This window comes from Saccopteryx bilineata, chromosome X, assembly GCF_036850765.1.
Source record: "Saccopteryx bilineata isolate mSacBil1 chromosome X, mSacBil1_pri_phased_curated, whole genome shotgun sequence".
Taxonomy (NCBI): Eukaryota; Metazoa; Chordata; class Mammalia; order Chiroptera; family Emballonuridae; genus Saccopteryx; species Saccopteryx bilineata.
Window position 1 is genome coordinate 44,918,963 of NC_089502.1, and position 14,268 is coordinate 44,933,230.

The 14,268-nt window shown below is 32.9% G+C and overlaps 1 protein-coding gene across 3 annotated transcripts in view; it reads left to right on the forward strand.

Moving 5' to 3' along the window:
- KLHL4 (kelch like family member 4) overlaps positions 1-14,268 on the forward strand; it is a 93,630-nt gene that overhangs the window by 66,338 nt on the left and 13,024 nt on the right. For all 3 annotated transcript variants that reach the window (XM_066249941.1, XM_066249939.1, XM_066249940.1), the window contains exons 6-9: positions 1,989-2,175; positions 8,859-9,083; positions 11,567-11,729; positions 13,505-13,717. In XM_066249941.1, coding sequence (XP_066106038.1) covers positions 1,989-2,175; positions 8,859-9,083; positions 11,567-11,729; positions 13,505-13,717 — 788 coding nt within the window. The remainder of the gene's footprint in view (positions 1-1,988; positions 2,176-8,858; positions 9,084-11,566; positions 11,730-13,504; positions 13,718-14,268) is intronic.

Sequence of the window (14,268 nt, forward strand, 5' to 3'; positions counted from 1 at the left end):
CACGCTTAGATAAGACTCAGGATTGACCCAATTCATACTGAATTTTAGTATGTGAAATTTAGTGAGATTAGACTACAGTCACGGTACATAATTGTACCATTGATGATCACTGCAATTATTTCTCTGCAGCAAATTGATCAATAGTAGATATCATTTATGTATTATATATGTAAATAATGTTGCACATATGCACACTTCTTATATTAAATAGCTTTGTGGTTGGAGTCCTCAAACATCCACTTTAGAAGGAGAAACCTTATCTCTATTTAGAGCAGTATTTTCATAAACATAAATATTAATTGATTTTTTAAAATTACTAATTAAATGTTAATTTTGAATTGATGTTTTTTCCACTTTTTAAACTTTTAGATGTTAATTAAATCCTATGGAACTACATATTTATTCTTAAGATTCTGTCTGTATTTAATGAAAGAGCACTGATTGCTGTCCTGGGTATAGCAAATTTATCCAAAGGGTAACATCAAAAAGAGAAACATTTACATATATATATATATATATATATATATATATATATATATATTTCCTGGGAGCTTGATAGAAACTCAATCTCTCAGGTCCTTAAGACAGACCTAAATACACAATTTTTGGAGTGATGCCAAGGAATCTGTGTTTTAACAAATTCTGCAGATGATTTTAAAATATGCAAAAATGTAATATGCATTGGTATAAAAGATCAGAGACCTTTACAATGCCTTATGTCTACATTAGACATTCTTTCAGCAAAATGCTTACTTTGAGCTTCTGTTACTTTATTGGAATGATGGGAAATTTCCAGCCCAAGCACACAACCAGCTGTGGCTTGGCCTTCCACTCCTGAGTAAGCTTTATGCCTACAATGTGAGAACTGTGAATATTTCCTGATGATAGTAGTGGTGGGTAATGGCATACAGAAAATAAACTTCCAAAACAATTTAGAAAGTAACCATAAACAAATATGCTAGAAATTAAATATATTTTTTAAAAGGTCATAAATATCTGAGGAATATTATTTTGAAAAAAAAACTACATATATAGCACAGTTTTCAAACATATTTTCAGAAGTATATGAATTAAGGACATGCCTGGGGTCTCACTAGCCAAGTCAAAACAGCAATCCATCAGAGATGACAGGTAGAGTGGAAACATAGCTGGGATTAACCAGTACAGAAAAGGAAACTTCAGTGAAGTTTTATAGAATGAGATTAACACCTCCATTCCAACAACCTGCTGCTTGCTATCCTCCCTATGACACTATAGATCCAAAGTTCAAAGAAATTAATTTATATGGCCCTTGACAAAATTCTGAAACAAACCTTTAACTTTTCAACTTATCTCAGAAAAAGCACTTTACCTAGCTTTTATCCCATTAATAAGCATCTTATTGATTGCCAGGAAGTAATGGTTAGAAAGGATTACTCATCTATTATTGCTGATGTATTGGCATTATAAACATAAGTACTTTATTGATATACACGTATATATGTAAATATTTTTAAAGTCTACCTTCAGAATACTTTAAAAAAGTGACATGATGATAAACATGCAGCCTCACATAAGCAGTTATTTTTAACTCGGCATGATTGTATCATCTCCCCTAAATCCACCAAAAATATGACTGCTCTTAGAGCTATATGCCATAGACTAAGAGATATTTGCTTTGTGCATACAAAGCCATTCTCATTGATTGCTTTCAATAATTCACTTTATGAGTGCTCTTTCACTTTCATTCTTTAAGATTATATACATATATATTTAAAAGATCAGTATATAAAATCTTCATAGATCATTAGCTAACCATGAGGCTTTTAATCTTGTTAAATCATAACTGAACATAAAATGTTACTAAATAAATTAAAATATTAAATAATAACAGTTCTACATTTGGATTAGCTTGAGTTTTCTCCAAAGTTATATAAATAAAAATATGTCTTTTCTAATGATGAGCTCTTCACTTTATATACCATATACCATGTATCATTACTTTTCAGTTACTGGCAGATCTTGAAAATAGTTCCATGTTTACTGGTGATCTTGAATGTCAGAAACTCCTGATAGAAGCTATGAAGTATCACCTCTTACCTGAAAGAAGACCCATGATGCAAAGCCCTCGGACAAAGCCTAGAAAATCTACCGTGGGGGCTCTTTATGCTGTAGGAGGCATGGATGCTATGAAAGGTAACAGGAACAGATTAAATGATTTAGAGAGTATCATTCAAAAAAGAAGATATAGTATCAACACCTTCTAAGTTATGAGAGTAGTATTAAAGCTGTATTTAAATGTATGCATCTAAAGCTAATTTTCACAAACAAGGTACATTAATTTTGTAACCTCTTTTTTTTTCTTACTGTATATGATTCAAGCCTTTACTTAACGCTTACTAAACTCTTAATAGGTACTTTTATGACATAAAATTTCTAAATTTGAGTATTTGCTTTGGAATATAAGATATTTTCATGAAAAACTTGTTTAAGGTTTATTATAAAAGGAAGGGTCAACATCCTCCAAATTTGTGTTTTGAACGAAAGAGAAGACTGACCTCTAACACCTTGCTGTAAACTTCCTGTTGATGCTCAAAGACCAATTAAAAAGAACTGTGAAGTATTAATAACAAGATCAGAAATTCCAAACTGGAATAAAGTAATAGTTTTACATAAGAATTTTATCAAACAAAATAAGGAAAAGTTGCTGAAGCCAACCTATCCACCCTGAACCCTTTTAAGAACCAATTCTTCTTTACCTTTTTATACTTAATTTCTTAGTCCATAGCCCCATGTTGCCAAAACAATAAGGCAATAATTATGTACTAAGTGTTGATTGTGTAGGAAATAACACCAATCAACCCACTTATAATTTGCAAAATTATACATATGAATGTCATTTAACACTTGTAGAAAATGATGCAAGTTAGTTTTTTGTTACTGAAATGGATTCATTTTCTTCTTTTTTATATGTACAAGTGGAAATTAGAAGACTATATAAAAGACACACCAATTTTCATAAAACGAGAAAACAAGAGCTTGCAAATGCAATTATTTCCAAAGTAGTAGAGTAATTATATTTTTTTGTGTGTGAGAAAGACACACACAGGAAGGGAGAGAGATAAGAAGCGTCAACTCATACTTGTGGCACTTTAGTTGTTCCTGGACTGCTTTGTTAAATGTGCCTTGACTGGGGGACTCCAGCTGAGCCAGTGACCTGTTGTTCAAGCCAGCAACGTTTAGGCTAAAGCCAGAGACCGTGGGGTTATGTCTGTGGTCCCACACTTAAGCTGGTGACTCTGTGCTCAAACTGGGTGAGACCATGCTCAAGCCAGAGACCTCAGGGTTTCTAACCTAGGTCCTCAGCATCCCAGGCCAATGCTGTATCCACAGCACCACCACCTGGTCAGACTGAAGTATCTTCAAAGAACTAGTGATTTTTTGGAAAATAACAAATTCAATGAGATCCTAGAATTAATTTCAAATCTGACAACTTGATATTTTAATGCATTTTGTGGAATAGAATGAATAATAACAGTCTTTTAAAATATGTCTTGTTTCATACTTAAGTTAAAGGGTACTAAATACAAAATGCAAATATAGTTAACTTTAGTTTCTACTTTTTTAAAAAGGAATTCTTACCTGCAAAGTGAGAAATGGAAAATTTTGTGTTTGTTTGTTTTTTATGTTTATTTTCTATTTTTGTTACTCTTTCAGGCCCTGTTTAAGATCACACTGCATAACTGAATGTGTTACAAAAATGATAATGAATCAGACAGATTTATTGAAAAATACTATATGGTTTCACTTATGAGTAGAATCTAAAAAAATCAAAACAAATGAAGAAACAAAGCAAAACAAAAACAGTCATAGAAACAGAGACCAAAAGAATAGTTACCAAAAAGGAGGGGGAGGTAAAAAAGGTGAAAGGGAGTATAGACAATAATATTGTGATGTTACAGAGTGACAGATTGTGACTAGAATTAATGGGGTGCTCATACTTTAAGTCAGGGGTCCCCAAACTATTTACACAGGGGGCCAGTTCACTGTCCCTCAGACCATTGGAGGGCCGGACTATAAAAAACAACAACTATGAACAAATCCCTATGCACACTGCACATATCTTATTTTAAAGTAAAAAAAAAAAAAAAAAAAATGGGAAGAAATACAATATTTAAAATAAAGAACAAGTAAATTTAAATCAACAAACTGACCAGTATTTCAATGGGAACTATGCTCCTCTCACTGACGACCAGTGAAAAAGGTGCCCCTTCTGAAAGTGCGGTGGGGGCCGGATAAATGGCCTCAAGGGGCAGCATGCGGCCCGCGGGCTGTAGTTTGGGGACCCTTGCTTTAAGTTATAAAATGTCAAAGCATAATATTAAACACCTGAAACTAATATAACTAAAATAATATTGTATACTACCTATACATAAATTAAAAAATAAAATAAATAATAGTAAGTATCTATAACTCCTTATCATTTTCTAAAAATGAGTGAAATAGGCCTGACCTGTGGTGGCACAGTGGATAAAGAATTGACCTAGAATGCTGAGGTTGCCAGTTCAAAACTCTGAGTTTGCCTGGTAAAGGCACATACGGGAGCTTGTGCCATTTTCCTCCTCTCTTCCTCCTCTTTTCTCTCGCTGTTTCTCTCTACTCTCCTCCTCTTTTCTCTTGCTGTTTCTCTCTACTCTCTCTCTCTCTAAAAATGAATAAATAAAATCTAAAAAAGTAAATAAAAATAAAAATGAATGAAATATATGCTTATAATCCCATGACTCCATTACCACACTTTGATATGGAGGGACATAAGGGCATTATTTTAAGATTCTTTGAATTCCTAGTGTATGGAGACCTAACAGGCTCTATGAGAAGTTGAAGACAACTACAATAATAGTAAAAACTTCCTCACCAGGCAGTGGCTCAGTGGATAGAGTGCTGGACTGGGACGGAGAGAACCCAGGTTCAAAACACTGAAGTCGTCAGCTTGAGCATGGGTTCATCTGGATTGAGCAAGGCTCACCAGTTTGAGCAAGGGGTCACTTGGTCTGCTGTAGCCCACTGGTCAAGGCACATATGAGAAAGCAATCAATGAACAACTAAGGTGCCACAATGAAGAATTGATGCTTCTAATCTCTTCCTTTCCTGTATGTCTGTCACTGTCCCTCTCTCTCTCCATCACACACACACACACACACACACACACACACACACACACAGTAAAAACTACTATTTCTGGGCACTTTATCTTTGGGATTTTGCAAACATCATTTTTAATCTTCACAATAGTGCTGCAAGATAGATTTGATTACCCTAATTTCACAGATGAGGAAACTAAGTCTCTTTAAGTTTAGACAGCTGACTCAAAGACAAATAGGTAGAAATATTGCAAATGAAATTCTTACTCAAATTCTATGTTCCTATTTGCTATACTGCCATTATTATAGCAGAAAGAGGAAAGACAACCACAAAACTGACCCCTTTCTTTGCAGGTCTTACAATCCATTGGAAAACCAGGATGAACACTTAAGAATAAATAAATAAATAAATAAATAAATAAAATAAAAAAGCAAAATATAACAAAAACATTAAGGGGGTAACATTTATCTATATAAATTAGTGTTACTCTTAAAAAATGTACCAGTACTCATTATTTCAGAAAACTGAAAAAATTTTTATATTATATACTTATTTTTACAATGTCTTTTTCTTTATTCTTTTTAAAGATACTTTTTAAACTTTCACCTTCTGGTGTTAAGGAAACACAATACTTCCTTAGTCTTTAATTTCCTCTCTTACTCATACAATTGGCTTGGAATAACTTGTTAAAAATAGATATCAGACAAATAACTTGGGTCAACTATAATTTCTATTATGTATATTAAAAGAATCATTAGAAAGTTGTATGAGTACAGATTAAAAAATTTTAAATTGTCAAGCAGTAAACTTTGGACTTTTGTACATACAAGGTATTCAATAATGTTTTGTTTATTAAAAACAATGACTTCTGAAAGACAGTGTGACAGGGAACACATTAAAGGCGAGTATAGTCATTTTTAGATTATTTTAAAAATAGATTGAGGAAATCACTAAATCAGATATATTTACAACTACAGGAACTATCTTGTTCCTAACAATACATTTGGTTGGTTTTGTTCCCTCTTGAATGAATCATAAATTAGGGTTGACTAGGAGCTTAGAAATGAATTGAGAAACAGTATGTGTAATGCTTTTGGGCAGAAGCTCAATTTACACAGAAAAAATATAAAGAGGGTTTTTAAGAGAGAGATCAGGAAAACAATATTAGTGTTATCATTAAGTATAGAGCTGCCATATTAAGCTAGCTAAAGGATTTACATTTTGATTAGTTGGAACAATAGTGCAGGTAGGAAAATGGGCTGAAGAAATTTGGAATCCATAGTTTAAAATACAAAACTACCAGTGACAAAAACAAAAACAAAAAAAACTACCAGTGACATACATTAGCAGATGCAAATAAGAAATATGGGGTAAGTATATCTGCTATACTTAATCTAATGCCAAGAAAAAAATTATCCTGGCATAAAACAAACTTCTGTATCCTTTCAGTTTAAATCTTTTATGTACAGTTGATTAATGTAGTTTTGTACAATGTCCTAATTAGTTCACTATTAATATCATATATATAATCTTAATAATTAGTGCAGCCTAACCTTCATCTCTTGATTTAAATTGGCTCTGGTAAATTCCACTAATGTAAAGAGTTTGAAATAAAAAGTTAAAATAAGAAGGAGAGAATAGGAAGGAAGACATTTAGGAAGAATACAACGAGAAAATGGAAAATGAAAATATACAGAGAAAATTGGTTGACAGAATGAAAGTAGCTGTGAGCTTGTTTGTAGATATTCCAATTTTAACAGTACTGTATAATCCAGCAATATATAAGGTCTACCGGAAAGTTCTGTCCATTTCTATCACAAGTTTCGACACGTAAGCACATGTTTATTTGGCGCATGTGTGCCTCTCTATTTTTATCACTTAATGTATACATACTGACGTAGCAAATTAACTAAAACAAAGTTGATTCACGTTAGTCTTATGTGTGAAGCGATAGTGTACCCATGGCTACTGATAAAGTTCATTTATGCCACTGTAATTTTTACAAATTTCAACAAGGAAGAAATGCTACAGAAGCATATCTGTCGCATCCACCATATTCCCTGGACTTAGTACCTTCCAACTATCACTTGTTTTTGTCCTTACAAAATTTTTTGAAGGGCAAAAAATTCAAAAATGAAGAAGATATCAAACAAGCACTGGTTCAATTTTTTGCATCAAAAGATAAAACATTTTTCAAAAATGGGATATACAAATTGCCCTCATGCTGGCAAGAAATCATTAATAATAATGGAAATTATATTATTTAATAAAGTTTATTGACGGTAAGAAAAATTTGTATTTTGTTTTATTACAAAAACGGACAGAACTTTCTGGTAGACCTTATATAATGTAAAAAAGATATTTTGATAATGTTATTTGACTTGTCAGCAGTCTCTGTATTCCATAAAGCAATTTAGACAAATATATGTTGTCAGTGAAAGATGCAAGAATTAAAGAGAAAGAGTAAATCAATACCTGTATTTTTGTTTTATTTTAAACATTAAAACTCTTGAGACAGAAATACTTATACTACACTATTTACCAATATATATTTAGAATTAGAGAAAAGAAACAAACATTGTTTCCACTAATGCAATGTATACAGAAAAACTCTCAAAAGCAATGATACATAGAATATATAATCGGCTTGAATTTTGACTCGATATGACCCCATACCATAAGTTTATAATTGGCAATGAATATGTTTCAGATGCTAAGTCTATTATTCTCAGTGTAACTAATGGACTATATATTCTCCATAAATTGGCCATTAGAGAAACAAAACTGAAAAGTCAGTCTGTGTGTTTTTTTATTATCTATGAAACTTTATAGTCTATGAAGTTGGCTTTGTAAAATCGGGATGAAATTTCCTAAACTTATTACAAGCTGTCTTAGGTACATTACACATGTAAAAAATAATTCTTTTATTTCCCATCTTGGTGTTTAGTCAGAAAATTCCCTGTTGTGCAAAATCAACTTTTACTACAAAATATCAGCAGCTAATGTGAATGACTGGTAAAATGTTATTGTCTATAAAAATGACAATTTATTATGAATTAGTGACAATTTACTGTAGTAGTAGTGACGGTATACTATAGTAGTAAACTTGATATTCCAGTAATTGAGTAACCAATAAAGGAGATAGTACTCCATAATTATATTTTAATTTTTATAAATTATAATATTCTTAATTATAATTATTTTTGTTACCATCATTAAATATTGTGTGAATGAACAACAAAGACCCATTTAAAAGAAATTTTCCTTCTTCTTTCTTTGGTCATAAATATTTTAAATCAACACACAGATGCACACACCAAACGGAATAACAGGACATAAATTAATATATTGAATGGTCATAGGTAATTTAAACCATAATGGATGTGTAGACCATCAATAATAAATTCTAAGGTATTTTTTTTGGTAAAGTACCATGTTTGACACCTGTATAGTAGTTCTAGCAGCATAATATAGCCATAGAAGTCATTATGAGTATATAAACAATACATATTAAGTAAACTATTCTAGTCTTACTCTTTCATTTGAATCCAGGAATAGTAAAACATTACCCCTGCATTGTATGCCAGGTTGGAAAATTGTCTGAAGTACTTTAACTAAAATTTTAATGATAGATTTTATGATATAAATTATAGGTATATAAATATAATGTGAATGATGGCAGTTAATGTTATTTTTATAAAATTGGTTTTTACCATTGTTCAAAATCCCTCTAACAGGTACCACTACAATTGAAAAATATGACCTCAGGACCAATAGCTGGCTACATATTGGCACCATGAGTGGCCGGAGGCTTCAATTTGGAGTTGCAGTTATTGATAATAAACTCTATGTAGTGGGAGGCAGAGATGGTTTAAAAACTTTGAACACTGTAGAATGTTTTAATCCAGTTGGGAAAATCTGGACTGTGATGCCTCCCATGTCAACACATCGGCACGGCTTAGGTGAGAGCTTAAAGTTATGTGGTTTCTAAAGAATGTATAGTTAGTAGAGCTATTTAAAATTTAAATTCAGCTGCATATTATTTACTGGTTGTTTTTCTTTGTTTGTTTGTTTTGGTTTTTTTTTTGTTTTTTTCTGTTTGTTTTTTACAGAGACAGAGAGAGTCAGAGAGAGGGATAGATAGGGACAGACAGACAGGAATGGAGAGAGATGAGAAGCATCAATCATCAGTTTTTCGTTGCGACACCTTAGTTGTTCATTGATTGCTTTCTCATATGTGCCTTGACCGTGGGCCTTCAGCAGACCGAGTGACCCCTTGCTCAAGCCAGCGACCTCGGGTCCAAGCTGGTGAGCTTTTTTCAAACCAGATGAGCCCAGGCTCAAGCTGGCAACCTCGGGGTCTTGAACCTGAGTCCTCCCAGTCTGATGCTCCAACTACTGCGCCACCGCCTGGTCAGGCTGCATATTATTTGGATATAACAAATCCTTTTGTCAAAGTGTCTCCAAAATCGTGAAAAGCTTAAGCAAATGGTAAAAACCTTTTACACTCTTTTCTTGTTTTAGATGTCATACTTGTTAATCCTACCTCCTTCCCACTGGTATTTTAAAAAGGATAAAAACCTTTAGCAGAAATACATTATTGAGGAGCACAAAAGTACAATAAAGTTTTTTAAATTCAATTTAGAGAAAAGAGCCCTTGATGGATGGAGATAATTGTCTCTAGGTAGCTGAATCACATGCCTTCATATAATAAGCAAATCTATATTTCAGAAAAAGCATTATTATGCATATCCAAGGCAAGGATATTTATAAAATATTTAGCTCTCACTTTGGTTGAGAGCTGCTCTATGTTATATATAAGCCAGAGGTTACAAAAAATGAAGACTTCAGGAATAGTGGGGACCTTTGATGCTACTGAATATCAGTCAGGGTACATCTTTGTTCATGCCAGCCTTCATACATTTTTAATATTATGAAATTTTTTCTTAAAAAACAGAATAATTTTCTTATTTGTTTTTTTCACTTTTTGTTTGTTTGTTTTAACAACTAAGTTTTACTAAAAAACTCATCTAAAAAGTGGCAGATCCAGGTCTGGTATCATTTGCCCCAAGTTAATCTGATAAATGGTCTATGTCAAATGGTAAATAGTAAACTATATTAATTATATTCAGCTCAGTTGTGTCAGTGATCCATAGACATAGCTTTGAAAATGTATCTTACAGAGAAATCAGAACAAATTTGAAAATCTATTGATTTTAGTAAAGAGTTGGGAGATGTAACGAAGGTATACCTGAGAGGATCACTGAGATGGTAAAAAAAAAAAAGGTGTGTGTGGGGAGAACAATTATGTGTATTCCCAGAGCAAATCAAAAACAGTTAGAAAGGGGATATTTATAGTATCTAATAGAACAAATGTCTAATTATGCCTCAAAACCCTGTCTGTTTAATTAACTGATGGGAACCATTTTTATCCATACAATAAAAAGCAAAGATTAGAAAAACCTACTACTGTTAGCCTACAATTCTAAGATTTATCTAAGATTCAGTGTCATATTTGATCTACCTCTTACATTCAAAAAATGGCATTGAAATTATGCCAGATTGGCCCTGGTCAGTTGGCTCAGTGGATACAGCATCAGCCCGGCATGCAGACGTCCTGGGTTGGATCCCTTGGCAGGACACACATGACAAGCAAGCATCTGCTTCTCTTCCCCTCCCTCACTCCCTTCTCTCCCTTCTCTCTCTCTTACCCTCTCGAAGCCAGTGGCTCAACTGGTTTGAGCATTGGCCTCAGGTTCTGAGGATAGCTTGGTTGATTAGAGCATCAGCCCCAGATGGGGGTTGCCAGGTGGGTCTTGATAGGGGTGCATGCAGGAGTCTGTCTCTCCATCTCTTCTTTCATTTAAAAATGAAATAAAGAAAGAAAGGAAGAAAAGAAAGAAAGAAAGAAAGAAAGAAAGAAAGAAAGAAAGAAAGAAAGAAAGAAAGAAAGAAAGAAAAGAAAGAGGAAGAGGAAAGGGAAGGAAGGAAGGAAGGAAGGAAGGAAGGAAGGAAGGAAGGAAGGAAGGAAGGAAGGAAGGAAGGAAAAGGAAGAGAGAGAAAGAAAGAAAGAAAGAAAGAAAGAAAGAAAGAAAGAAAGAAAGAAAGAAAGAAAGAAAGAAAGTTATGCCAGAAAAACATCAGCTTCCCTTCCCTTGTCTATCATAACACCAGCAATGGTGTGTTCCACTTTGACTTCAGTACCTCCTTTGACTTCAGTATTACAACAATGGTGTCTTTCCATGATAATGGTGACTATGCCTTAAAATTTCCTAGAGTTAAAAGACCTTATTTAGTTTCATATCAAGATCAGTAAATTATTCATGTGTGCACAAAATTATTTAAGAAACAAAAAACTTTTTAGCATGAATTGCTTGTATAATGAATCAGTATCTATTATATGTGTTATACCTACATGAGCCCTCATGCTATTATTATCTTTTAGGTGTAGCCACACTTGAAGGACCAATGTATGCTATTGGTGGTCATGATGGATGGAGTTATCTAAACACTGTAGAAAGATGGGACCCTGAAGGACGTCAGTGGAATTATGTGGCCAGTATGTCAACACCTAGAAGCACAGTTGGTGTTGTTGCATTGAACAACAAGTAAGTAAACCAAAATATGCATGGTCTTTTCTCCTAGGTCATGTGCTACGGCAATTTAATGATGAGATCCATCAATAAATAAACATTCCCAATTACCAGAATACCTTAGTTATCAATAATAAAAGACCTTTGTTGGAACCCTTTCTTCATTCTGATGGAAATACTTGTCTGGAATGTTTAACTAAATATTCTGTAGTCTTTTGCTATTTATTTGTGTTCTTGGGACCAGGAGCATCAGCATTACCAGAGATCTATTTTAAAATGCTGAACCCTAACCCCATGCTAAACCATTTGAATTATATTGGCATTTGAACACGATCCTCAAGTGACTTGTGTGTACATTAAATTTGAGAATCACTTCCACATTCAAACCAGACCAACTTTTACCCTCAAGAAGATTGTACTTATTATAACTTAATCTTGACTTAGTAAAACTTTGGCTTGTCTTCGTAATAGGGCAAGGTTTTGATTTTTGTTTTTTGTTGTTGCTGTTGTTGCTTACCACACTCTCTCTCGAATATTTAGGGTTCCCAATTCTAGAATTACATCTAGTTCTATCTTTCTATATCTTTCCTGCTTCTTAATCACTTGTCTGTAAGAACAAGCTAACGTATTAAAATCCAGTGAAGTTAAGGTTGCTAAGAGCTTGAATTGGTTATTTCAGTTAATTACATGTGCTTTCTGACAAGGCACCTTTGGAGCAAAGGACCAGTATATAGGAGGGACTTGAATGATGAGAAATTCTGACAATAGGATGGTTCAATAACAAGACAGCCTGTGTATCTGTATTGACTATCCATCAAACCAATACTTTATCACTTAAATGGGCTCAGTAGAATTTTCAGCACAGATGGATTTTAGTACCTCATGGAAGAAAAAGAGGGAAATGTCTATTGTTAGGAGACTTAGTCTTATAATGTCTTAGAGCTTAACATACTCTGAAATCTGTTATCTGTGGCCTGACCTGAATGATTATCAGGTCACTCCGTTACAATCTCCTACCTCTAACTATTATTAGAGAACAGGGTGAAATAATCAAATTTGGCTATTTTAACTTTGTTTTACTGACTTGCTATTGTTCATAACTCAACATGAATGGCAGTATTGATGTTTGGCTTAGTAAATATTTATCTTCTTTATTGATGCAGAGATTAAATTTAAATTAGATTAAAATATTGCTCATCAATAGAATTGACATTTTAAAGTTAATGGGAGAATTGTCATAGCCAATATATCTTTCTAAGAAAAAATCTGCTTTCTAAGTTCTATTCTATCCCCTTACTCATTTATCAAATTAACACATTCCTAGTAACAAATGTGTATATATATATTTTAACTAAATAGTTAATAAAAACAACAGGAATTCTAATGCTAGGCCATTGAACCTAGCTAAAATTATAGGGTCGTTGGAGTCAGTGTTTGAAAGCATTCTTTTTTCTTTTTTAAATTTCCAGTTTTTAATGAGTTATGATTGATATATATTGCCAGTGTTTTCAATATTCCTTCATTTTCTGTACACAATTTCCCATGGGATCTTTTAGCTTATTGTGTCAAAGTAACTTTCACAAAAATGATGAAATGTTTTGGATTAGGGTATAACTCAACAAGTGCCTCCCATTCACAAACTCAAGCTGCCTGCTAAAATATACAAAGGGAGTAAAGTAATCAGAAACTTAAAATGCTTTGTTCAAGGTTCCTTCCCTTTCATTCTAGGCACAAATTGGAAATTATATATGTGTGGTACACACACACATTCTTTTTATTTTTATTTTTAGGCTATATGCAATTGGTGGACGTGATGGAAGTTCCTGCCTCAAATCAATGGAATACTTTGACCCACACACTAACAAATGGAGTCTATGTGCTCCAATGTCCAAAAGACGTGGAGGTGTGGGAGTTGCAACATACAATGGATTTTTATTTGTTGTGGGGGGTCATGATGCCCCTGCTTCTAACCATTGCTCCAGGCTTTCGGACTGTGTAGAACGGTAAAATGTTTCTATTTATTTATGTATGTGTTTATGGTTATTTTTTTAGAAATGAGAAATATTTTTAGGCTTCCAAAAAGTAGTTTCCTTAATAAATGTTAATTCTTTCAGGAGATCAATCCCTTAATAAATTGCACACTTATTTTAAGCTAAAAAATATTTTGAAAAAATACTCTTTCTTATGTGCTTTAGATCCACCACAAAGAATATATAAAAATAATATATTTGTTTGATACTCACTCTATAAAATAATAAGACAAAATAAATATAAGAATAAAGAAATTGTATGCCAACCTAGATCACTCTACTTATTTACCAGCTCAAATACAAAAACTTTACTGTTTAAAAAATCAAATCAATCATCAAAGGACAAAAACTTACTACCGTGTAACATACAGAAATAATTTCCTAAGGGAGGTATTAATAATATTCTGAACAATGAGTTTATTGCATTAAGTATTTAATTTCACATAGGTAACTCTTTGTGTGGAGACATTCATTTAAAAGAAAAAAAGTATAATATGTTTTTTTTAAAAGAAGTCAGTCATATG